Source organism: Drosophila biarmipes, chromosome 2R (genome assembly GCF_025231255.1).
Source record: "Drosophila biarmipes strain raj3 chromosome 2R, RU_DBia_V1.1, whole genome shotgun sequence".
Taxonomy (NCBI): domain Eukaryota; kingdom Metazoa; phylum Arthropoda; class Insecta; order Diptera; family Drosophilidae; genus Drosophila; species Drosophila biarmipes.
The window spans coordinates 19210794-19235231 of record NC_066615.1 but is presented as its reverse complement, the minus strand read 5'-3'; the positions used below and the strand labels follow the sequence as shown (position 1 = coordinate 19235231).

The 24438-nt window shown below is 44.2% G+C and overlaps 8 protein-coding genes across 9 annotated transcripts; 7 read left to right on the top strand and 1 right to left on the bottom strand.

Annotated features, from left to right (window-relative positions):
• Positions 1 to 265: 265 nt before the first annotated feature.
• LOC108022092 (endoplasmic reticulum metallopeptidase 1) lies at positions 266 to 3549 on the top strand. Its single transcript, XM_050887471.1, has 11 exons — positions 266 to 304; positions 362 to 878; positions 933 to 1107; positions 1163 to 1247; positions 1296 to 1571; positions 1627 to 2013; positions 2073 to 2251; positions 2327 to 2513; positions 2570 to 2713; positions 2777 to 3265; positions 3325 to 3549. The coding sequence occupies exons 1-11, from the start codon at positions 284 to 286 to the stop codon at positions 3490 to 3492; spliced, it is 2628 nt and encodes an 875-aa protein (XP_050743428.1). The 5' UTR covers positions 266 to 283; the 3' UTR covers positions 3493 to 3549.
• Positions 3550 to 4094: 545 nt separating this feature from the next.
• On the top strand, positions 4095 to 7944 carry LOC108022979 (endoplasmic reticulum metallopeptidase 1). Of its 2 annotated transcripts, none has more exons than XM_050887810.1 (11): positions 4095 to 5114; positions 5176 to 5350; positions 5407 to 5491; positions 5637 to 5757; positions 5821 to 5975; positions 6034 to 6417; positions 6479 to 6659; positions 6714 to 6898; positions 6957 to 7100; positions 7167 to 7670; positions 7737 to 7944. In XM_050887810.1, the coding sequence occupies exons 1-11, from the start codon at positions 4490 to 4492 to the stop codon at positions 7902 to 7904; spliced, it is 2727 nt and encodes a 908-aa protein (XP_050743767.1). In that variant the 5' UTR covers positions 4095 to 4489; the 3' UTR covers positions 7905 to 7944. The 2 variants fall into 2 exon arrangements, with proteins under 2 accessions (XP_050743767.1, XP_016947693.1); XM_017092204.3 differs by having other exon boundaries at positions 7164 to 7670.
• Positions 7945 to 8738: 794 nt separating this feature from the next.
• Positions 8739 to 12305, top strand: LOC108022976 (endoplasmic reticulum metallopeptidase 1). Its single transcript, XM_017092200.3, has 12 exons — positions 8739 to 8815; positions 8886 to 9396; positions 9455 to 9629; positions 9687 to 9771; positions 9915 to 10035; positions 10096 to 10250; positions 10317 to 10700; positions 10760 to 10940; positions 11000 to 11184; positions 11239 to 11382; positions 11446 to 11937; positions 11990 to 12305. The coding sequence occupies exons 1-12, from the start codon at positions 8792 to 8794 to the stop codon at positions 12155 to 12157; spliced, it is 2625 nt and encodes an 874-aa protein (XP_016947689.1). The 5' UTR covers positions 8739 to 8791; the 3' UTR covers positions 12158 to 12305.
• Positions 12306 to 12461: 156 nt separating this feature from the next.
• Positions 12462 to 12825, top strand: LOC108022978 (integumentary mucin C.1). The gene has a single exon (XM_017092202.3). It carries the CDS (start codon positions 12499 to 12501, stop codon positions 12739 to 12741), a length of 243 nt encoding a protein of 80 aa, XP_016947691.1. The 5' UTR covers positions 12462 to 12498; the 3' UTR covers positions 12742 to 12825.
• A 1283-nt stretch (positions 12826 to 14108) lies between these two features.
• On the top strand, positions 14109 to 14750 carry LOC108022977 (endocuticle structural glycoprotein ABD-4). The gene is made up of 3 exons (XM_017092201.2): positions 14109 to 14166; positions 14232 to 14444; positions 14538 to 14750. The coding sequence occupies exons 1-3, from the start codon at positions 14155 to 14157 to the stop codon at positions 14748 to 14750; spliced, it is 438 nt and encodes a 145-aa protein (XP_016947690.1). The 5' UTR covers positions 14109 to 14154.
• A 1313-nt stretch (positions 14751 to 16063) lies between these two features.
• Positions 16064 to 17078, top strand: LOC108022235 (larval cuticle protein LCP-30). Its single transcript, XM_017091093.3, has 3 exons — positions 16064 to 16152; positions 16216 to 16730; positions 16782 to 17078. Exons 1-3 carry the CDS (start codon positions 16135 to 16137, stop codon positions 17032 to 17034), a joined length of 786 nt encoding a protein of 261 aa, XP_016946582.1. The 5' UTR covers positions 16064 to 16134; the 3' UTR covers positions 17035 to 17078.
• Positions 17079 to 17279: 201 nt separating this feature from the next.
• On the bottom strand, positions 17280 to 18128 carry LOC108022291 (uncharacterized). The gene is made up of 2 exons (XM_017091150.3): positions 17487 to 18128; positions 17280 to 17423 (listed from the first exon to the last, which is right to left on the bottom strand). Exons 1-2 carry the CDS (start codon positions 18093 to 18095, stop codon positions 17349 to 17351), a joined length of 684 nt encoding a protein of 227 aa, XP_016946639.1. The 5' UTR covers positions 18096 to 18128; the 3' UTR covers positions 17280 to 17348.
• A 3575-nt stretch (positions 18129 to 21703) lies between these two features.
• On the top strand, positions 21704 to 23144 carry LOC108022337 (uncharacterized). Its single transcript, XM_017091199.3, has 3 exons — positions 21704 to 22475; positions 22542 to 22641; positions 22700 to 23144. The coding sequence occupies exon 1, from the start codon at positions 21704 to 21706 to the stop codon at positions 22157 to 22159; it is 456 nt and encodes a 151-aa protein (XP_016946688.1). The 3' UTR covers positions 22160 to 22475; positions 22542 to 22641; positions 22700 to 23144.
• The last annotated feature ends 1294 nt before the right edge of the window (positions 23145 to 24438 follow it).

Sequence of the window (24438 nt, the reverse complement as noted above, 5' to 3'; positions counted from 1 at the left end):
GGTATACAAGTTTACATCTGACATTTTTATTGGAAACCTGCTTGAATGCGCCTATAAGCATACCTACATTTCCTGAACGTGGGGTTGGAAAAATATATGAGATGGGGTAATATTTTTCCACTTTAAGAAAAGCCAACCGACGCGTTGACTGTAAAGCAATCAGATTTTTATCTTTACAGTCCATAATATGGTGAAAAGCTTTGACGCTATGTTTCCGTGGAACAAGAGTTTAGTTTCTCACGAAGTTTCAAACGAAGCAGTTCGTGTTCCTAATGATATTATCATGAGTGAGAAGATTGATAAAGTGAGTATGGATGTGCTGCCATATAGAAACCCATTTCGTTGACTGGCCAATTTAAAGGAGATTGCCTTCGACGAAGAAGTCGCGGAGCCTTTATCGCTGAAAGGACATCGTGAAGACAGGCGGAGATTATCCTGGTACTACGCTCCCTCGTTTCTGCTCCTCTGGTTGGCTCTGTTCTTTGCCATCGTGATCCCGCTCTTCAACAGACTTCCGGATAGGATAACCATCGCAGAGGAGCCGGCGAGGCTGGGAGAATTCGTGGCGGAGCGGGCAGAAAGGCAGCTGATTGAATTCGAGCGGATCGGACCCAAAGTGGTGGGAAGTCGAGCGAATGAAGTGGTGACGGTTGCATTTCTTTTGAATGAAGTGGAAAAGATTAGGAAGGAATTGCGCAACGATCTCTATGAGCTCGAGGTCGATGTCCAGCTGCCCAGTGGAGGATTTTTGTTCGGCAGCATGCTAAGCATGTACCAAGGTGTCCAAAATGTGGTTGTTAGACTAAGTGCTAGGAATTCCCAAAGGGAGTCCTACCTCCTGATCAACAGTCATTTCGACTCCAAGCCAGGCAGTCCAGGTGGGTTGTGTTAATGTAGTTCGAAAATATAGAGACTTAATGCAGGACATTTAGGTTCTGGCGATGATGGCACCATGGTAGTGGTAATGTTGGAGGTCTTACGTCAGATGGCCACATCTGAAACCCCATTTGAGAATGGAATAATCTTTCTGTTCAATGGAGCCGAAGAAAACGGCCTTCAGGCGGCCCATGGCTTTATTACGCAACACAAGTGGGCAGCGAATTGCAAGTAGGTCAAAGGTCGGACCATACCAAAAAACTTCTGATTTTAAATACTTTTAAAGAGCTCTTATAAACCTTGAGGTGGGTGGCAGCGGCGGACGCGATCTACTATTCCAGAGTGGTCCCAATAATCCTTGGCTAATGAAGGTAGGAATAATTCTTATATCAGTTGAATATTATTCTTGTTCTCTGCAGTACTATAGGCAATATGCGAAACACCCTTTTGCCACTACTCTAGCCGAGGAAACCTGGCAGGCTGGTATTATACCCTCTGATACGGACTTTCGCATTTTCCGCGATTATGGGAATGTGCCTGGTTTGGACATTGCCCAGGCTTATAATGGCTATGTGTACCACACAGCCTTCGACACCTTTAGTGTGATTCCAGGCCGATCTATACAGAATACTGGTAACAATATTCTGGCTCTTACCAGAGCCTATGCAAATGCCAGTGAACTATATGAGAAAGAGGTATAGTCTTTGTACGCCGTTTTTATTCCACTAATATGAACACTTTAATTCTTAGGAATCTGATGATAGCCATGCAGTATTTTTTGACTTCCTCGGTTTGTTCTTTGTGTACTACACGGAAAGCACTGGTATTATTCTGAACTGCTGCATTGGAGTGTTCAGTCTGGTTTTGGTAGGTTTCTCCCTTTGGAGAATGGTCCGCCAGTCGGAGAAGGTATCACTGGGTCAGATTTCACTGTGGTTCCTGATTATCTTGGGCCTGCATGTGGCGGGAGCTGTCCTATGCTTTTGCCTGCCATTATTAATGGCTGCTATTTTCGATGCCGGAGACCGGTCGCTGACCTACTTCACCAGCAATTGGCTGGTTTTCGGACTCTACGTATTTCCCGCCATTATCGGATTAGTACTTCCCTTGACACTTTACTTTACCCTAAGGCCCAATGTAAGGCTATCAAATTAGATTACTGGGATTCTGGCTAATAGACCCTTAATGAATTTCAGGACAAACTGAGCCATGCTTACCTCATTCAGATGAGTTTGCACGCCCACTACGTGCTTTTGGCCCTGCTTATTCTTATTTTAACCGCTGTAGGTATCAGATCTCAATATCTGTGCCTCATATCATTGATCTTCTACGGAGGTGCTCTCCTGATAAATCTGCTAAGCACATTGCACGATCGCGGAAAGACATCGTTGTTATTTCATTATTATTGTAATTATTGATTTAACTAAAACCTTTAACTGTGACACATTCCAGGGTACTATTGGTCCGTGCTTGTGGTACTCCTTCAGGTTTTGCCATTCTGTTACTTTTGCTATCTATTTTATATGGTGCTCGTGGTATTCTTTCCGATCACAGGAAGGAACGGAATCGGTTCGAATCCGGACCTGATAATAGCTCTTTTGTGTGCTTTTTGCACCTACTTTGCCTTGGGATTTGTTGTAAGTAAATGTATCTTAATTATAACTTCAGATAAATTCCAAACATCAAAAACTAGGCTCAGTTTATAAACGTCTTCCGCTGGCCAAAGCTCATTCTTCTTGGTCTCGGAGTGGTAACGTTTATTTTCTGTATGATCGCTGTTTCAGAGGTGGGATTTCCCTATCGTCCTAAAACCAATGTGATGCGAATCACTTTCATGGTGCGTTGTTTATTCATAAGATAGTTCCATAAAGATCTCGAGTTTAAAATATTTCTTTCAAAGCAAACAAATCGGATCTTCTACAACTACGATGGCTCGGTGAGTCACAGTGACTCTGGGTACTATTTCGTTTATCAGGATAGACGCGGCTTAACTCCGCTGGAGGACTCTGGTGTCAACCTGACTGGCCTGGTCTCCGTGGAGCCCGACTGCGATAAGTATGTGATGTGCGGGGCACCGTGCTTCTACTTTTGTGGCGGGGTTAGAAATGCTGGTTGGCTGCCCCGGGAAGTTGTAAGTCCCGGGGAAATAACCTTGGAGTTACTGGAAAAGAGAATATCGGACACAGAACATCAAATTCGATTTGAGTTCGAAGTGACTGGACCTCCCCATATGAACATCTTCATCCAGCCAGTGGGTGTGGCTGAGGTTACGGATTGGTCATTTGAGCGAAAATTATTGGATGACCCGGATACATACCAGCCACCTTATAACATATTTTTCTCATATGGAAAGGATGACAGTCCTTTGAAGTTCTATATTGATATAGCGGTGAGTGTGTCAATTATATAATTTCTATCGAAATCTTTTGAAACTCTTTTTTATTGCAGAAGTCCGACGGAGACTTCAGTGTTCCCATCGTGGAACTCGGAGTTGTGGGACATTTTATCAGCTACGATTTTAAAAGGGACGCAGAGGCAGAGCAATTTTTGACAAACCTACCTGACTACGTGCATGCTATGGAATGGCCATCGATATTTAAGGGATACATCTTTTAAAAATTTTATACCTATACTAAAAGATGTTTAATAAAAATGTATATTTCAGCAGACAGATATTTAGTGTCTCCCTTTAGTACTAACTTTTTCTAAATTCTGGAAAAAAAATTTAAAAATAAATATACTTTTTCTTTAATAGTCAAATTGAACTAAGTTTTTGTGATTCGAAAAAAATTCACAATGCTTATGTATCTTATCTAGATGTTATCTTTTTACCGCATTAGATTTAGGTTTTATAAAATCGATGCAAAGTTTATGATGTGATTTGGTTATCTTTATAAAGCAATAATATTTCAGTTAATGGGCTCTTTAAATATTTTGGTCCCAGTAGAAAGAGCTTGGGATGGAAAAATAGTATCGATAAAATTTTGATTGTAATCGTTAGACATCACATTTTTGGGGAAAACCTTTGCTATAAGCAAATTTGATAAGTTTCAAAAAACTTAATGGGATTAAAGTTAGATCTAATATGAAATACCTAGAAGATGTTTTGCAATTTACAAAAGAATGGTAAATTGAGATTTTTTATATTCCAAAAATATGTTTCTTTTATTTTTTTTTAACGTAAACACTACAAGCATTTAAGAATTTTAGGCCATTACTGATAATACTACTAATATATTGTCTTATTTAATTAAATGTACTTTTTACATGAATGAATTAGGAATGAGTTCGGATGCCCTAAATTGTTTTGTTTCGGTGGATACATTAATTCGGGCCTATTTGCTTGCTACTCATCGCTAGAGGCACTACCCAGATGCCGAGATATAAATTTAAATCACTTTATGGGGGGATTGCCAAAGACTTTGACTCTAGAAAGATAATAAAAATGAAGTATATGTGTACCATAAATATATGGGTCTGTGGACTCCATGTTGGATATCAATCCCGGCCAGCCTTAAAAAGGTTAAAATCTGATAAACTCGGCAGAGGTTTGCTCAGTCGCGCGCGGTACTTCATCGTGATTTGATGCTGATTAAACCAGCAAACAGCAGTTATGGAAAAGCACAATGGAGGTTTTGAAGAGGGTATACTTTCAAAGGAATTGGAACCATCGTATGATGAGAACAAAAAAAACACCTTGCCATTGGTGCCTGAGAGCATAGAACCTGAAGAGGGCTGTAGCAATGATACTCCAATAGAATTGAGGGAGAAGGACTGTTCCCCGAAACAATTGCAATGGTACTACGCTCCTGTGTACTTGCTCTTCTGGGTTGGACTATTCTTCGCAGTGTGCTACCCCCTCTTTAATCACTTGCCAACTGGCGTGAAGATAGAGGAGGAGTCCAGCTCACCGGGAACCTTTGTGGCCCAGCGGGCTGAGAGCATACTGCTCCAGCTGGATCTCATGGGTCCCAAGATAGCCGGCGACTACGTGACGGAGGTTCTAATGGTTCAGTTCCTGCTCGACGAGATTTCCAAAGTGCGCGAGGAGATGCCAGACGATCTCTACGAAATGGAGGTGGACGTACAGCGCTCCAGTGGAGCCTTTTTGCATTGGCAGATGATAAACATGTACCAGGGCATCCAAAACGTGGTGGTGAAGCTGAGTTCCAAAAGTTCCAACAGCACCTCCTATCTGTTGGTGAACAGTCACTATGACTCTAAGCCCAGCAGTGTGGGTAAGTGAAACTACAACCTGGTGATCCAAGATCAGCACTAAGCCTTGGGTTCTCTGTGCAGGAACTGGAGACGCGGAGGTCATGATTGTAACCATGCTGGAGACTTTGCGCCTGATGGCCACATCCGAGAACCCCTTCCTGCATCCCATTGTCTTCCTGTTCAATGGCGCTGAGGAGCAGCCCTTCCATGGATCGCATTCGTTTATTTCCAACCACCGCTGGTCAGCCAACTGCAAGTGAGTGGCTTATGATATCTGCCATGGTAACTGCTAACATTGGGTCTCCAAATCAGGGCGTTAGTCAACCTGGATTCGGCCGGTGCCGGTGGTCGCGAAATTCTCTTCCAGGGGGGTCCCAATCATCCCTGGCTAATGAAGGCAAGTCAAAATCGCGCATTCCACTTGGGTTCTATCTTAATAGCCGAGCCGTAAAACGTCGAAAACTCTTTAACCGGCACGCTTATCTTATCAGTTATCAGTTTACGGTCCGATATCCAATAAAAATCGTTGTTTTGCACTTTAGCAATACAAAAAGAGTGCCAAGCATCCGTTTGCCACAACGTTGGCCGAGGAAATCTTCCAGGCTGATCTGATACCCTCGGACACGGATTTCCGGATCTTCAGAGACTTTGGACCGGTGCCAGGTGGGTCCTTTTATACATATTTCAGCTATATACATTTCTGTATCTCCTTCCGTTTTCATCCAGGTCTGGACATGGCTGGTTGCTATAATGGCTTTGTCTACCACACCAAGTTCGATCGCTTTAAAGTTATATCCCGAGGTGCACTGCAAAACACTGGGGATAATGTACTTTCTCTGGTTCGCAGTATATCCAATGCCGAGGAAATGTATGATACTGAGGTGGGAAATCGAAATTACTGGATCTAGCCTGATGTCTAATATACCTTTTACATAACAGGCTCACTCCAAGGGTCATTCGGTTTTCTTTGACTATTTGGGACTTTTCTTCGTCTACTACACCGAGTCCACGGGCACTGCTCTAAATATTTCCTTCTCCTTGGGTTCCATCCTCGTTATTTGCCTTTCCTTGTGGCGCATGGCTAGGGTTACGGAGCGAAGAGTGGGCAGCTATGCCCGGGCCTTTGGGTTTCAGTTCCTCCTGGCAATCCTGGGACTCTTGCTGGCCCTCGGCTTTCCATTGCTGATGTCTGTATTCTACGATGCCGGCGATCGCACGATGACCTACTTCAGCAACAGCTGGTTGGTCATTGGTCTCTTCATCTGCCCCTCAGTTATTGGTCTAGTCTTACCAGCCACTCTTTACCTGTCTCTGCGTCCCAATGTAAGTTTAAACTATATATGGCTTACTATCCACATGAACAGGTTTTTCCTTGACTTCGTAGGAGAAAATACCGCACAACTACCACCTTCAGATCGTTGGTCATGCCTACTGTGTTCTACTGGCAGTGCTTTGCATTGTACTCACGGCCTTAGGCATTCGCACGGCCTATCTCTTTATGATCTGTGTGTTCTTCTACTTGGGAGCTTTGATCATCAACCTGGCTAGCCGGCTTCATGATAAGGGTAAGATTAGAATGAGATTTAAATTCTTTTAATGACATCTTCTCTCTACTGTAGGCTATCTCTGGGCTGTGGTGCTCGGTGTTTGCCAGGTACTCCCGTATCTGTATTTTACCTATCTGTTTCATGCCCTTCTGGTCATCACCATTCCGATGACGAGCCGCAAGGGCATGGATGCAAACCCCGACTTACTGATCTCCCTTGAGTGCGCATTGGGGTCGATTCTGGCATTGGTATTTTTGGTAGGGCTTTCCTAGACTTTTAATGCAAGAATTTTCAACTGATAGATCCTTTCTGTAGGCCCCTCTCTTGAACATCTTCAAGCGACCCAAGAGCATGGTTGGAGGCTTGGCTTTGGTAATGTTCATTTTCTGCATGATCTCTGTTTCGGATGTGGGCTTTCCCTATCGCGCCAAAACAAATGTGATGCGTCTACACTTTTTGGTGAGTGATAAGATAAGGTGGATAGAAGACCATATCAAATAGTGTTTTTCGAATGGTTCCTAGGAGGTACATCGCAGGTTCTACGAGTACGATGGTTCCATTAGCTTGGAGGACAGTGGCTACTACTTTGACTTGCAGGACAGGCGGCTGGAATCACCTCTGCTCGACAAGATCAACCTCACTGGATTCACAGGAGTGGATGAGCAATGCCAATCGGAGATGTATTGTGGTCTACCATGCTTTAACCATCGATGGTGCTCCGCCGTGGCAGATGCACGTTGGTTGCCTCGAGAAGAGCCGGTCGATTTGCCCGGTTCCCCCGTTTTGCAGCTTCAGAACAAGACTGTTTTGGGAACTGAGACTGACCCGAAAGTTCGATACCACTTTATAGTCTCAGAAGGTCCACCAAGAATGAGTTTCTTTATACAACCCCTGGACGGTGCTAAGATGTTGCACTGGTCTTTCCTCAGGGGAATGCTGGACAATCCATCGGTCTATAAGCCGCCATATCACATTTTCTTTGGATACGGCAGCGACAGCTCGGCTGTCGAATTCTATTTAGAAATGACTGTGGGTAGATCAAATATTATCTAAGTGACATTTCACTGAATGCAAATTTCCATTTTTATCCCGTAGAAGGACGATGGAAACTTCGACGGTCCATTAGTTCAGTTGGGCATCTCTGGGCACTATATGAGCCATCTTAGTAAGCGCGACGCTACGACCCAAAAATTCATAGAAGACCTCCCGGACTTTGCTCACCCTATGGAGTGGCCTAGTTCTTACGAACGTTATATATTCTGATATTGCCTATTTTGCATAGTTTTAAGTTTTATACCCAATAAAAAGTGGAAATCAATATTTGCCTGACTTCCCCTTTCCATACACATCTGGGGAAGGTGTTCATAAAGTTGCTTAAATGATCAGTGATCAAAGTGTACTGGCAAATGATGGCAAATAAACTCCCGACTAAATGTGATAAATACATAAATCTACTGTTACCAACTAGAATCGAATAAACAAAATACGACCAAGACATGTTTTATGATATTGACATGACTAAACACATTTCTTCCAAGTTGCTGTCTCGAAATTTTCCAAATATCTTTTAGATAAATATTCTTGAGACCAACACCATTGTTAACACTCGGACACGGCTAGCCATAGCCAAATTTCTACAAGACTGTTCTAGTTAAGGGGTTGTTTTGTCGGACAAATAACATTTTGGTGTTTATACCTTTTAAAACTGATTGAAATGGGTGGGAATTACAGCCTTGGCTTTCACACACTGCCGACCAGATGCTATGCAATAAATACATAAATCCGCCATAGACAAAATGTGCGATTACGATATGGGGCAAAGTCAGCGGTAATGATTTTGTTTGGGTTATCACGTCTAGAGCCCCTCGAGGGCCGCACAAGATCGGTGGGTTTCGGAATTTATCGATGGCATAGACGAAAATGCTATTAGGTATGTACGCACTCTGATAGGAAAGCGTGAATAACACGCGCCATTATGCCATAAATATCGAATATCTTTATACTATGCTGAAGATATCAACCATATCGCATCATAAAGCCGAACCACAACTTTAAATTGCGGATGGAGATGTCCGGCGGGTTAGTCGTGCGTCGAGAGTCGTGGAAGGTGCTCTTGCTTGGACGGTTCTCGAATCTCTTGGAAGTCTAGAATGGGAGCTACAAAGGACGGCAAGGTGTGACTCAAGACCTCTATTTCCCTACTAATATTAGAAGATATTTGCTGACTTTCTCTTCTGACCACAGACTCTCTTGGGGTCTGAGAACCTGATCATCGAGATCGACGGGGAGAAGACACGAACAAAGCAGTTTCCCTGGTACTTTGCCCCCACCTACCTTCTTTTCTGGGTGGCGCTCTTCTTTGCCGTCATCTACCCACTCTTCCAGGCGCTGCCCACAGGGATAACGAGATCCGAGGAGGCGGACAGGCCGGGACGATTTGTGGCCGAGAGAGCTCAGGAAATACTGCTGAAAATAAGTCAAATGGGACCTCGAGTGGTCGGCGATGTTAACAATGAAGTCACCGTTGTGAATTTTCTGCTCGAGGAAATCGAAAAAGTTCGCCAGGTATTGCGTGACGATGTCTACGACATGGAGGTAGAAGTGCAGCGGGCATCCGGTTCGTATTTGATTAAGGGCCTTACAAATCACTATCAGGGTGTGCAGAACGTGATCGTCAGACTGAGTACGAAGAGTTCCAATAGCACCTCTTATCTGTTGGTCAACAGTCACTATGACACCAAGCCGGGATCACCAGGTATGTCTAATGGGGTGTCTGATTTCAGGTAATCCTACTGAGAAATTTCCCTCTTCAGGTGCCGGTGATGATGCTGCCATGGTTGTGGTAATGCTGGAGGTGCTGCGACAGGTGGCCATTTCAGGGAATTCCTTCCTGCATCCCATCATATTCCTATTCAATGGTGCTGAAGAGCAGCCCATGCAGGGTTCCCATGGCTTTATCACCCAGCACAGATGGGCTGCCAACTGCAAGTGAGTTCATCCTTGGGTTAGTTAACCTGCAGTTGGTCTAATTTGATTCCAAAACAGGGCACTTCTTAACCTGGACTCGGCCGGTGCAGGTGGACGCGATCTGTTATTCCAGGGTGGTCCCAACCATCCCTGGCTGATGGAGGTAGGTTCTTTTGTTCCACTCAAAAACCCCCTGAAGGTTCGCTGAATCAATATTTTTGGCAGTGTCATGATCGAAATTCCGATATGGACGATATCAGCCGTCTGGCTAGTGATCAATTAATCTAATCTTTGGCCTTATCTTAGCATTACAGGAACAGTGCCCCTCACCCATTCGCCACCACCACGGCGGAGGAGATGTTCCAGGCGGGCATCATACCATCGGATACCGATTTTCGAGTCTTTCGGGACTTTGGAGTGGTGCCAGGTGAGTTTTCATTAACAGGATATCCCTTTTGAACCAGAAATTTGAGGGGTTCTCTTACAGGTTTGGATATGGCTGGAGTCTACAATGGTTTCGTGTACCATACCAAATTTGATCGGTACACGGTGATAAGCCGAGATTCTCTGCAGAATTCTGGCGACAATTTGTTGGCCCTGGTTTGGAGTATTTCGAATGCTGAGGAAATGTATGACACAGAGGTAGATTCCCCCTTATGAATGCTATTTTCCCATCTTTTCTAATCAAATATTTTCCTTATCCAACAGGCGCACGCTTTGGGACACGCTGTGTTCTTCGACTTCATTGGACTGTTCTTTGTTCACTACCAGGAGTCGACTAGTGTGGCCCTGAATCTCTCCTTCTCCTTTGGGGCCATTTTACTGGTCTGTGTCTCCCTGTGGCGCATGTCCAGGGTAACGGGTGAGACTATGGGCACCTATGCCGGGGCCTTTGGACTTCTTTTCCTCCTAGCCCTTGCTGGTGTACTGCTTGCCATCGTTTTCCCCCTGCTATTGGCCACATTATATGATGTGGGAAATCGAACTTTGACCTACTTTAGCAACAGTTGGTTGGTCATTGGCCTGTACATTTGCCCCTCGGTGATTGGCCTCGTTCTGCCAGTGACTCTCTATCTGACCCATAAGAAAAGTGTGAGTAATATATTATAATCTCAAGTTGGATCGATCCTTGATGATATTTTTCCCTTTAGAACAAGATCCCCCACACTTACTATTTGCACATCGTGGGTCATGCCAATTGCGTTCTTCTAGCCATCTTGTGCGTGGGCGCAACAGCCCTCAAATATCGTAGTGCTTACCTGTGCCTGATCTCTATAATATTCTACGTGGCTGCTTTGATTATTAATCTGCTGACCCGTCTGCACTGTCGCGGTAAGTTTCCACCAGACATTAACTAATAGCTCTGGATTTAGAAGAGACTCTTATTGCAGGATACTTGTGGTCCCTGGTGCTGATTGTTTTCCAGATAATACCCTTCATATACCACGCCTATTTGTTCCACATGTTCATTCTTATTCTCATTCCGATGACCGGTCGCTTTGGGGTCTCCACAAATCCGGATCTGCTGATTGCCGCCCTCTGTGCTTTCGGCACTATTCTGTCCTTGTCCTTTGCGGTAAGAGAATTTTCAATAAGTAATGGATAATATATTAATGTTACGTTTTTGTAGGCTCCCCTGATCAACATTTTCCGACGACCTAACTGCATGCTCGGGGGTTTGGCCATGGTCATGTTTATTTTCTGCATGATAACCGTCTCGGATGTGGGATTCCCCTACCGCCCAAAAACAAATGTGATGCGTGCCGACTTCATGGTGAGTGGGGTATTTTTTATCTCTTCCAGAATCCCATTTAATATTACATCTTAAACGGAGCAGCAAGTACATCGCAAATTCTTCGAGTATGATGGTTCCATGAGCCTGGAGGACTCTGGCTACTACTTCCACCTGGGGGATCGTAATAAGGAGGCGCCTCTCCGGGACCACATGAATCTGACCGACCTAGTTCTTCTCGGCGAAGACTGCGACTCGGAGTTGATGTGTGGTATTCCCTGCTACCGATATTGTACAGCCCGAAAGCATGCTCTTTGGCTTGCCCGAGAGGAACTGGTGGAACTGCCGTATCCCACTGTTTTGGAGTTCCTTAACAAGACAGTTCTTCCTGGGGGCTATCAAGTGCGCTTCGAATTCCAACTGACTGGACCCCCGAACATGGGTCTGTTCTTCATGCCCTTGGATGGCGTAAAATTGCTTCGATGGACCTTCGCCCCTGGAATGCTGGACAACCCGGCCACCTACAGACCTCCTTTGGAGGTCATGATAACCTACGGGATTGATAACACGCCCGTCAAGTTCTTTGTCGAGTTTTCGGTGGGTATTGAACAGGTTACTTTTATTAGTTAGTTAACTAATTGATTTTTAGAAGGACAATGGTAATTTCGATGAGCCCGTCTTCGAGATGGGCGTGTCCGGGCATTATGTCAGTCCCCATGACAAGCGGGACGCGCTGAGCGAGGAGTTCCTGGCCACACTTCCGGACTTTGCCTTCGCCATGGAGTGGCCCAGTAGCTACGAACGCCATGTATTCTAAGTAAGATAGATGATAGAAAAACACCAAGTCATTGACACCCCCAAAAAGCGAAAACCCGAATTCTTGGGAGAAATAGATGGGGATCAAACATTGGATGCTGCATTTCGAAATGTGCCGCTAGACAAACATTCAGGGTGACGTTGGTGGGGGGAAGAGCAAATGTTGGGGGCACCATTTGTGCAAACATTACTGGTCCACTTCCATCGTACTAGGAGTGTAGTCAAAACATGGGTATAAAAAGTGAGCCCTGGTCCCTCGAAAGACACACTCAGAGTTCAGCAGCTCCTCCAGCAACAAGCAACAGCTAGCCATTTTCGAAAGCACCCAAGAAACCAATCAACATGAAGTTCTTCGCTGTCCTCATCTGCTTCTTCGCTGTCCTGGCCGTCGCAATGTCTGGTACTCCTCCTTCTGGTCCTACAAGTGGAGTATCCAGCTCGTCGCCCACGACCACGACATACACGTACACCACCACCCCAACCAGCACATCCCCTACCTCTACCTACACGGACACCACAACCACCTCGAAACCCTTCAAGCAGCAGCTCCTGTCCCTGCTGTTCAACAAGAACAGGAGCGGATAGATGACCTCATCCGATCCACGATGCCGCCACTTGGAACGATCCGTATCACCTGAATAGCCAATAAATAAAAAACACCAAAACAAACACGAACCGCCTCTTGAATTCTCCATCGGAAATCGTGGTTAACTATCTCACGTAGCACTGGCCAGTTGGAGTTCTACTTCTACCGCTGCTTCCACTTCTGGGGTAACTGACATTTGCTCAACTGGCAACTGGCAACTGCTCAACCACGCCCCCGATCATTACAGCCGCTTTGGCCGGACCTGTTCCCAAAACATCTGCCCGATTGCCACAAAGGTCAAGTGGCACTTGCCACCTTCGGTCGGTCGGGCGGTCGGCGGCTGGGCGAGTAAGTCAGTCAGTGAGTAAGTCAGTCAGTGAGTATGTCAGTAATGATCATGGTCAGGTGGCAGTCATAATCCCTCGATGATGATCATCACGGGCCTGAGTTAAATGTCTAATAGCTGCGCTGACAAATTGACGCAGGAGTGCAGCAGGCTGTCCCTGTCCATCCAATGCAATCGATGAAGAGTTATGAATGCCAAGCCGGCCATGTACAACACGATTCGAGATGATCGAAGCACCAACGCCCCACCGAATACACAGTGCACAGTGGTTATTGCCTAGAGACGATGCTCCCAATTTTTCAGGAGTACGCTTAAGATTTTTCAAAGCTAACTTTTGTAATTTTCTAGATCATTCGGTAATAAGTTTCGAAGATCAGGTGAGCTCAAAGATCATTTGTACTATCTCGTAAGATCGATCGATAATATTAATAGATTTATTATCGAGTAAGTATTTGCTTGAACAAGAAGTTGCAATATCAAAACAAACTAAATGTAAGTTGAAGATCTTGAATATTATTTCCAAGATCTAGAATATTTTACAAATATTGACACCATATATATTGAGATTGTTTCGGAACGTTAGGGGAAGATTCGACAGGAAAGTCCCTGAATTGATTCACATTAATTACAAAAATGTGGCTGGATTATATTTTGTTTTTACTTAATCCCCACCGTGGCATCGACAGGTTGTCATGTATACAACTCATTCGACAAATTGCAGCGGTAGCATCGAACACAAAACGGATGGGTCGTGCACTTGTGGGTGGATTTGCCTCGGTTCATGAACGCTCCATGGGAAGATGGCATCAGGCCCAACAACTCCAACACCAACGCCAAATCCAACACCAACGGCAGTGGGCCACCGAGGAGGCTTTCGATCGGCGGGTCTTCAAAATGCTAGACACTCACTCGCACATCTCCAGCCGCACGAGTGTCTGTGTGTAAAGTTCAAGCCATTTGGTATAAATATGAAAAGAGCCGCCTCTGTTGGCCACAGTAACGGATCGAGGTGTACTCGGTGCAGACCATCAAGCGAGGATCAAAGGATATACAGTGCAACAGCAAGATGCAGTACACAGTAAGGGGGAGCAGGTTCCTCTTCGGATGCATCTCACTTACTCCTCCTCCAATCCTGACCCACAGCTCCTCGTGGCTACAGCAGCCCTGCTGCTCAGCCTGGCCCAGGCCAGGCCCCAGGTCAGACCCCAGGCTCAGGGAGAGCCCATTCCCATCATCCGGCAGGAGCAGGAGGTCAACTTCGATGGCTCCTACAAGTATCTGTACGAGACGGGCAACGGGATCAACGCCGAGGAGGAGGGCTACCTCAAAAACCCGGGCACCGAAAATGCTGGGCAGGTGAGCTAGAAATCGTGCTTGGCATTTGCTGGCTACCAAATTAACTACCAAATCTAAATCCCACAAACGTTTGCTCTTTTGCCGCTCCAAAAGGTCGCGCAGGGCTCCTTCTCGTACACCTCCCCAGAGGGCATTCCGATCCGGATAACCTATCTGGCAGACGAGAATGGCTTCCAGCCGCAGGGCGACCACCTGCCCACTCCGCCACCCATCCCGCCTGCGATCCAGAAGGCGTTGGCCTACTTGGCCACCGCACCACCGCCGCCGCAAGAGCAGCCGGGTGGGTTCAACGCCCGACGGGGCTAGGGATCTTCAGCTCAGCACCCCCCAGCACCACCTCCACATCCACATCTACCGGAATTACCTGGTTCTACTCATTTGCAAAACGTGTACGAATTAACAATAAAACTGGCCATACAACAACAAAATGCGAGAAGCTTTTCAATGATTAGCCAATGACCTAGCTGTGGAATTCAATACTGGCGAGTACCAGTCCATTAATAAACTTAGTCAACTGGAAAATGCGCAATCGAAAGAGACCGCATTTAGTTGGCAAGTGGGTTTTTGGACACCATCTTCAGGAAATATAAAGTGTTTAGGTACACTGGCTATTTTCCATAAATGTGCACTAACTTTTTATTTGCTTGTAAAAATGTGGGAAATTGCCTAGATAAGATTTCAGCACTCTGAGGTCCAATTGATTGACCTGTGTGGTGTGAATCAAAGCGCGTACTGTATATTTTGATTTTATCGGCCTGGCGAATGAGCTCGGGAATACCTAATGTGTACTTGGTCGACCATTATGGGGATAGTAAAAACTGCCTGATTTTGCTAGATAAGACTTACCAGGTTCTAGGTTCAATCGGTCGCACTGAATGAATGAGTCAAAGCTATCAAAGTGTTGTTAAATAGCGCTCTTTAGTAGTTTAGATTTATTGTCTTACTACATATATCAGTTTTTACTTTAGCCTGCCAGTAAAAAATGAAGTAATAATAAATGCCTACCAGTAAAAAATGAAATAATACTTATTATTATTTTTACTACTGATCTGTAACTTTTGTTTTTACTGTGTAAAGTTTTGAAAATACACAAAACATATTAACTTAAATTAATTTTGTTAGGAGGTAAGTAAATAAAATGATACAAATCAGGTAGGCAACCAAAAGTTATGTATTCTTAAAAGTCCATAACAATTATTTCTTTATTTCCTTGGCATAGATTATAAACGAGTATGGTACACCAAACTTTCCTTCGGTGATCTTAAGATTTCCTCTCGTATCTCATATTACATTGCCTACTTTTAGGCTTTTAGTGTAAAACATCTAAAGAGCCTTAAGAGTGCAGTGTCTTCAGAAAATGCCCAATATCTTGAAGATACCAACACGAAATATCAACAGCTTCTAGTGTTTCCAAACTGTGTGGCTCGTGACAACGCAGCAATAGATCTTCAATAAATAGCCTCTCCCGCTGAGCCATCAGATCGGAAAGCCGCCGTCCAACAAATTATGAATTAATCGCCTCGTAAACCAAGACGCTTAATTGTTCCAGTCACCGGTCGGAGCAGTGGCAATTAGGCACAGCAACCCGCTCGGAGTGGCTAGTTCCATGTGGGTGTATCGGTGGGGGTGCATCCGAAAGATATAAAGCTGGGATCCGTCGGCTAGATCTTTTCATTGCTCATCTTCGACGATGTGGATACGCGTAACGGTGGGTCGCCTGCAGTTGGATACTATGCAAACAATGGATTATCTATAAGTACCTTACTTGCAGATTGCTCTTCTTATAGCCTTCGTGGCTACGGTTTTGGCCCAGGCCGATGGGCGTTATCGTCCTCCGCCCACACGGGCGAGTGCTGCAGATGGACGCTATCGCGGAGGCAACGATGGACGCTACACTGGCGGCAATGATGGACGCTATCGTGGCGGAAACGATGGCAAGTACACTGGCGGCAATGACGGACGTTATAACCACATGGACAACAAGTACGTGCACGACGATCGTCCTGGCGGTGCTTACTCTGGCGGAGGGGGTCGATATGTGCCGGACAAGAACGCAGGAGGAGGTGGTGGTGGAGGAGGTGGCGCCGGGGCAGGTGGTGGTGCATCATCTGTGGTTGTGCCAAAAACCACAGCCAGACCCGCGCCAAGACCTACCACTGCTCCACCGCCGGCGGTGATCGACCCAACTGCCAATTTGCCCAAGGGTAGTGGATCAGGCGAGGGTGGAAATGGTTGGAAAATCATCCGCCAGGAGGACGACGTTGAAGTGGATGGCTATCACTATCTGTGGGTATTACCCCTCTGATTTAGAACAATTTTAATGAAATTTCTTCATAGCTGGGAAACGGAGAACGGCATTCTGGGTGAGGAAAGTGGTCGCATCGAAAAGCTGACCGAGGAGGAGGGTCTGCGCTCCAAGGGCTTCTACGAGTACACAGGACCCGATGGCATCCTCTACCGAGTGGACTACGTGGCAGATGACAATGGCTTCGTTCCGAGTGCCGCCCACCTGCCCACGGCACCTCCTCCACCACCCTATGTGGAAAAATTGTTGGCCTTCCTGGAAGCAAATGCCAAGGACAAGAAATAAACTCTGTCCGAAGTTTAAAGAGAATAAATCAGTGTGCCATAAAACTTAAATTCTTTCTTTACGGGTTATTTATACACACTTACTATGTATTACATAGAATTTGTATTGATTAATTTTGAAAGGATTGTGCGGGTGTTGTATCTAAAAAATGTTCTTGATTGGGTGAATCGTATAGCACATCATATTAAATGGGATTCCCAAAATTCGGCCAAGAGGATGGCTGTTTGAGATTAACAAAAAACCAATAATATTTTTCGTGATTTATTATTTAATCGTTACAGTTTTTATAGTACTTCAGATAATATTTAACAGATTCATTTTAAGTTTGGAAGGATTCGTTGTTGGATGTACTCCAGGACCTCGCTGATGGTGTCATGAACCTTGGCAGGCTGAAAAGCAGGGAGATAATAAGTAGGAGTTTAAATTTTTTCCTGACATTTCAGTGTACTCACATCCTGCTCTGAATTGATGTTCGTTCTAGAATGCTCTTGATTACCAGCTGGACTCTGGACAGGCTCCTGTGGCTCCTGATACTCAGCGGCTTCTGGCTGACAGTTAACCTGACAACCATGCTCGGGCTGCTGATATTCATAGGCCTGCTCCGAGTCCCAAAGTTTGTTCTCATTCAAATAGCTAATCTGCTTGGCATCTGGATCGGATTCATCGCCATCGCGGACCCACTGGAACTGGATGATCTGCCAGCCGGTGCCGTTGAAGTTGAAGTCGATCATGAAGCGCAGGTGATCGCGAGGGCCAAGCGATAGGCCATCGCCAGCTTCCTGAACCTTGGCCTCCAGTTGCTTCTGGGCATTAGTGAAAAGGCCTCGAAGATCGTTGTAATACGGCTCACCACGATCCCCGTAGCCGCCGTCATAGGGCCTGGGATCGTGCTGGTACTTTCCCTTGTTATCCGGAATATACCAACCCGTGGCCCCATGCAGATCGGGAATATATCGTCCGGGCTTTATTCGCTTCAGCCGATCCTGGTCCCGCTCCTGATCCCGATTCTCACCGCTGCAACCGGCGAGCAGCAACAGTGCAACCAGCAAACGTGTGTCCATGTCGACTACTTGATTACGTCTGATTGAACCCTAAGGCGCCAGCTGGCTATTTTAGTTTTTGGTCCCCACAGACGATTGTTGTTCAGATAGTAAATCGCAAGGTTTATGTCCAAGACGACATCGTTTAAATGGCTTAAATATGGGCGGGACGCGAGCTGATTCGGTGGCTGCTCATCTGTTTAGAATTCTTTGCATACTAACAAGCCATTCAGAATCAACTTAGTTGGCAACTCGTTTGCATTGGCAGCCACTCATCGCCTCTAACCTTTCAGAGGTGCATGTCGGGCAGGCCGGATCGAAATTGGGGGCGACAAGTGCAGGAAAAATGTCATCTTTAAATCGTACATATAAAAATAAATGAAACTAATTAGTATGTTAACATATAAAATACCTCAATTAATTGTATTGAAGATTATACTTCGCTTGTCTGATCATTTTAAAGTCGTTAAAATTGGTCGTTAAAAAAAGTGGAATGCTAGCACCTTGTTAACCAAATTTTTAAAATAATAAAATCAACATCAATTTGGCATTTGTGAAGAAATAAAAAAGTACAAGTGGTATACGAAATCTATTTAAGTTTTTCTATTAAATAATTTATCTAACTTGTTAACAAAATTGTTTCCTTTGTATGATTTTTATAATTTACTAATGTTTCATAACTCTTTTCTGTTTATCATTTTTAAGTCTTCGCTAGTATTTTTGCGGTCTCTAGGTAATAGTTATTTCTTTTTTTTAAATAAGAAAACCAAATTAACTTACATTTAGCAAGTCTTAAGTTTCTCAATTTATGAGGAAACCACATTTTATTGTTTTCAAATGTAATTTTATTGCTTCAAATCGGTCCTTAATCATTGGTCGGCAGTCGTTCACCTTTTTTATCGCCTTGTGAGTCAGCTGTCCACAACCCAGAAGAGATTATCCCCGAAAAAGACATTCAACCGCCTCCGTTTACCGAAGATCGATGGGCCAGACGAGTTTCAATTTGTTTACATTTCAGCAAATCCCATAGGATCAAAGGTAATTAGTGTCGTTTAAATCAAATTTAACACGAATCATAAACAATAAAACGCCCGTTTTGTTTTAATGAGCATTAATAACAATAATAGCTGTCAATCAATCAAGCTGGCAGATCGGTCAACTCAACGGATTCGGTATCCATTAATCATTTGTCGGATTCGATGATTTTGGTAATCACAACACAGCGGTGGATCCCAGACCCTAGAATGCTTGAAAAGATGTGAGAAATCGAAAGCAACCACGACCCCAAAACAAGGTTTTATTGAATTATTGAATTGAACTCTTGACTCTCGAACCTTGTGCATATTTGGATTATTCGATCGTGGTAAGGAAGTGACTAAACGAAACAAGATGTACCATGACTCACGGGGGGTTAAGAAACCCTGGTCTCTGGCTTAATCGATTCCCGACAATCGATGGATCATCGATGGGGAATTAAAATTCTATTATAATGGCAACTTGTTGATAAGCCAACAGGTTCGCTGTGGAGTCTGGTTTGTGAAATCCCGAATTGTTTCGTATTTAAATTATTCATCTGAAATAAATAAGGAGAGACTGCCCCTGGCAATGGGTAGCGAGCGTATGGTGCGTAATTTGGTGTGGGCAATTAATTAATCGTGTTTGAATACTGCCCTCCCAGGCGCTTTTTTACAAATCGTCCTTCGCGCCGCAATTTATGCGAGTGCGCAAATTATCGCCACTTACGGCTGACAATTGCCAACTATAAATATGGCCATATATAAATTGATTTCAGCCGCAGACTTTGTTGCCCGCAGACGGCGCCTGCAGTAAAATATTTAACGATAATTCCGCGGTCCAGCCAACTGGATTTATCTCGTCACGATGGCACTAGGGAGTTCTGTGGAAGTTCACTTCGCATAAAATCGAAATTCCATTGCGCTGATCTCATCATCCGGCGCTGGTGAAATGAAATCACATCTCACTTTTCGCACTTGTCAGGCAGAAAATTTATGAATACGCGACTTTTCCTTTTTATTACAATTTATTTCGCGTTCTCCTTACAAGAGCCGCAATGAAATTGCATTGAAATTTATATTATTTAGCACCTCCAAGAGAGGGTAAAATACGCGCTCAAGATTGATCAATAATTCCAGAGCTTTGAACCCGCTTACACTCTGGTTACTTAGGGTTACCCAAGCCGAGTCCAGGTGTCGGGTTTTGGGAACTCTGATATCATTCAGCCAACGCGCATCTAATTACGACTCATTGTGATTGGTAATTTGTTTCATTGTTTGGGCCTCTGATCCAATTGCCAAGTTATTTTGGCCTTACCCACTGCTAAATTTCGTTTTGTAAAGCAATTCGTTGGGTGAAACAAATGCCAGCCATTGGTGGCATAAATCGCTTGTACTTAATGGCAGCGATTAAAATGTGAATGCGCCGTGTGCTACCAAAAGCGATCCATCTATTGTGGCATTCGGTGGCTAAACTGGCTTCAGCGGCTACCAATATTTATAGACGTGCAATTCTGATTTATTCGCTCACAGCGGCTGAGACTGCGATGCCTCAAAGTGTACTAATTAAACCAAAAGCAGAGCAAATGATAATTAAACAAATCTCTGACAGCCAAACCGGGTGAGCATCAGAACTCTCCAGGTAAAATCCAAATCCGAAACTCAGCGGAGAAAAATGATACTCGAGGCATCGACAGCGAAATGTGTGCGAAAGCCCACGCGAAAATGAGACTAATTTATAGGCATTGCCAGAATGCACAGCCTGTAAAGATTTCATTTGTTTTGCGCTAAATACTAAAGTCCGTCAGAAGAATCGGGGGTGAAGGTTCCCGTAAATCATATGCGGAGCCGGGCGGAGAGGTCTCCTGATCCCAAACAGGAATGTTCAGAAAATAACGCCATTCTTATTGTAATCTGTTTGCAAACATCTTTGAAGTTAAGGCTGGCAAAATTTCATAGAGGAAAAAGTAAGGCATTTTTAGAATTGAAAAGGAATTTGCTTAAAATGAAGATACTAAAAATGTTATATCTTCTAAAAAGTTAACAGCCTTAAGATCACATTTTGAATTAAGCTTAAAATGAATTGGAACTGATAATTTTAAATATACAGAACGATTTTTACTTTAGAAACATGATTACTTTTTAAGGAAAACCATATCCCTAACTTAATACATCGTAATTCAAAAGTATTTATTTTTATTAATTTCCTTTTTGAGAATATTACCCATTTTATTAGTATTATCATGGAATGATTCAACGTATTTTAAATATTCTTATTTTCAAACCATACAAAATATGAGCATAAGATAAGGACTCTAGCGCCCGAGATTACGTCAGCCATGGCTGGCGAGTGAAACATGCTCCACTAGCATAATGCTCTAGTTCACAGCCCTGAATGATAGGAAACCGCCCTCCAAAAGCAAAACAAAAAACATTCCGGTTGAGATAAACCCAAATTTACTTGCATATCAGCTGGGACTTGGGCGCACAACGAGACATGCTGATCCCCCGGCGTTAAACATATAAGTTCAAAAATACGAAACTCTTTAGCGAGACTCGGATTTATCGCGCTCCTCCAACTTCGGAAGAGCACCAAGTAGTGTGAGTCCGGATATCATGGGCGGCGGAACTGAGCTCCAAGTGTGGATTTGCTTGGTCGGGCTGATCGCGGGTCTGGCCTCTGGCGAGGACGTAATGCGGTGCTTCGAGTGCAAGGATGCGGACACGACGTGCGGCTCTCCAGAGAACTCCCTGGGAAACGTGCGGGAGTGCCCCAACTCGACGATGTGCTCCACCATTGTGATGCACTCCCTGGTTCACGGAAAAGAGTGGACCCGGACGAGAAGAGGCTGTGGCAAACAGGTCACAATTTATCAGGAATATATCAATAAGGATTGGGTCAAAAAGTATACAATACATGAACTGCCGGAGGGTTGTACTAAGACGGAGAGAACGATAGAGTGCAACTGTCGCGGATCGCTGTGCAACTCAGCGATTCGAGGAGTCGGCATTTCCTCATCGCTTCTGATCCTATTGGCCCTCGTCTGTGGGACAACCACTCTTCCCGTCTAGTCGACGACACTTTTTGGGGTGTGTTCCCCAGCGCCTCACAACTGATCGACACTTCCTGGAACTCTCTAGGCCGCAAAAATAGTTTTAAGCAGATTAATCATTTGTGTGCGACACTTTTCAAAGGTGAAACCTTGTCAATAAAGTCACTGATACCAAATAAACCCAAACAAACTCGTTCTGACATTGGATATGGATCATAAATACTTGACCGGCCGGCCAGATTAACATCCGACCGATCCTACACGGGCCTTCAGATATGGATTGTGATTGTGACGCATCGAAGAAAGTGTGAGATTTGGCCAGCTTGCTGTTCAAGGTCAGTGACGAATAACATACAACACCATGTATATAACGTGCTGGACCAATAAAATAACACCAGCAGCACTCCTGCGGTGTGAAGATCTGATATCTGATTCGAATAGCATGCAAATCAAGTGGCAAACGTCTCAGCATCACAAATCGAACGTGTAATTGATTAAAAAGTCATCTTATTTAAATATTTATTAAGTATTTGTGACTTTAATGCATGCCCCCATATAGATATCGCCAAGAGCCGAAATCGCGAGAGAAGTAACAATAACAGCACGCGCCTGACTCACACCACAATCTGCTCCGTGGTGGAGGTGGTTATGGTATGCTGATCACTGATCACCTCCTCCCGGCCGATCTGCACTGCGATCCCGTCCCGGGTCCCCGGCTCTGGGTTCAGCGTACGACCTTTGGAGTGCAGTGACTGTGACGCAGTATCGATACTCGGCGCTCGCCACTCGGCGCTCGGTATCCAGCATCCAACGCCCGGTGCTTGGATACTCGGCAGTCCCAAGATGCGGCAGTTTAATCACAGTTTATGTGGATTGCTATTATTAATCGGCATTTGCCCGCCAATGTGCGCTGGCAATCATTCTCCAAGAGGCTGTACACTGAAAACAATCGGGCCAGAGTTCTGAGCCTTTATATACTTTATATTTCACTTTCTTAGTCGTGGCTTAAAAAGAAAGATATGCTTTGATCTCTGTGCTTATTTCAACTACACTATTTTTCGGCGTATTCAATAAAAATTAAATTATGTATTTATTTATTAATTTAATTAGTTATTAATTTCTTTTTTTCTTTATATATATATTTTATTTATTTATTTATTTCTGTATTTCTTTGTTCTTCTTATTTCTTCATATCTTTATTTCTGTATTTCTTCATTTATTTATATCCTTATTTATTTTTTCATTTATTCACTTATTTTTAATTTAGTAGTTATAGGTATGGTTATATAAACCATTTTATTGTTTTTGCTGGAAGTGTTTTCAGAGCAAGTAAGTCTCGGCCTTTTATGAATGAAAATGCAAGCGCCTTATCAAACACTTTTCCCTTTCTATAGTAGTATTATAGACTATTCAGCATCCAAAGGTTGTAGACTGTAAACAAGCCAAGAAAAACTGTACGAAATGAATTAAAACGGTTTAAACTATAAAAAGTAGTTTTCTGCTAATGAAAGATCATCAGGTTAAGCCTCCGTTTTTGCTCGGCAGCCGCTTTAATCTTGACAGCATCTTCAGACTCGAACCCGTTAAGGACACATTCCAAGCCGATCCCCAAGCTGTCACTGTCAGCGCCTCGGTGTCAACGTTTGCCACAAACAATTAAATTCGTTTTTGTCAACATTTTTCTTTTGCCGGCTCCATCCGATTCCGGTTGTCAGTATGTTGTGAGCCCCGAAACCCAACCCCAGGCCGAAAACCCATCCTCATCTCCACCTCCAGCTCGATCTTCGGCTCCGATATTAATGCATTTCGCATTGCGGCTGGCGTGCGCATTGTCTGGATTGTCTGAATGGTTTCATATTTTATTATTTTATTTATATACTTAAATACGGCTTTTGCTGTATTTCCGCTGGTGCGTAATTTATGATTTCATTACGGCACTTTTATGGCGCTTCCGAGTGCCTCCAGGTAGTTGGGGATCCGAATCTGCGATTCCAGCGCTGCGATGTTGTCATCGCTTGCCACAACTAGTTAAGTTCGGGCTCCAGCTGTGAAGTTAACAGGCTTACTCAGAATATTGCTTCCTTCCTATACGTTATCGGGAAAGTTTAAAGTTGCATTCTTCTAGAACTCTTCTCCCTAAGTCATATGTGTTTTCCCCCCATCCTTGACACCAAAACAAGAAGTTCTTCCCACTTAAGCGACCCAAAAAAACAGCACGCTAAATACAGTTTACCTATATGGTAATCTCGGCTTGGTGACGTTTGCGCTGACCTGAACTTCACCTTCAGTAATCAGCCC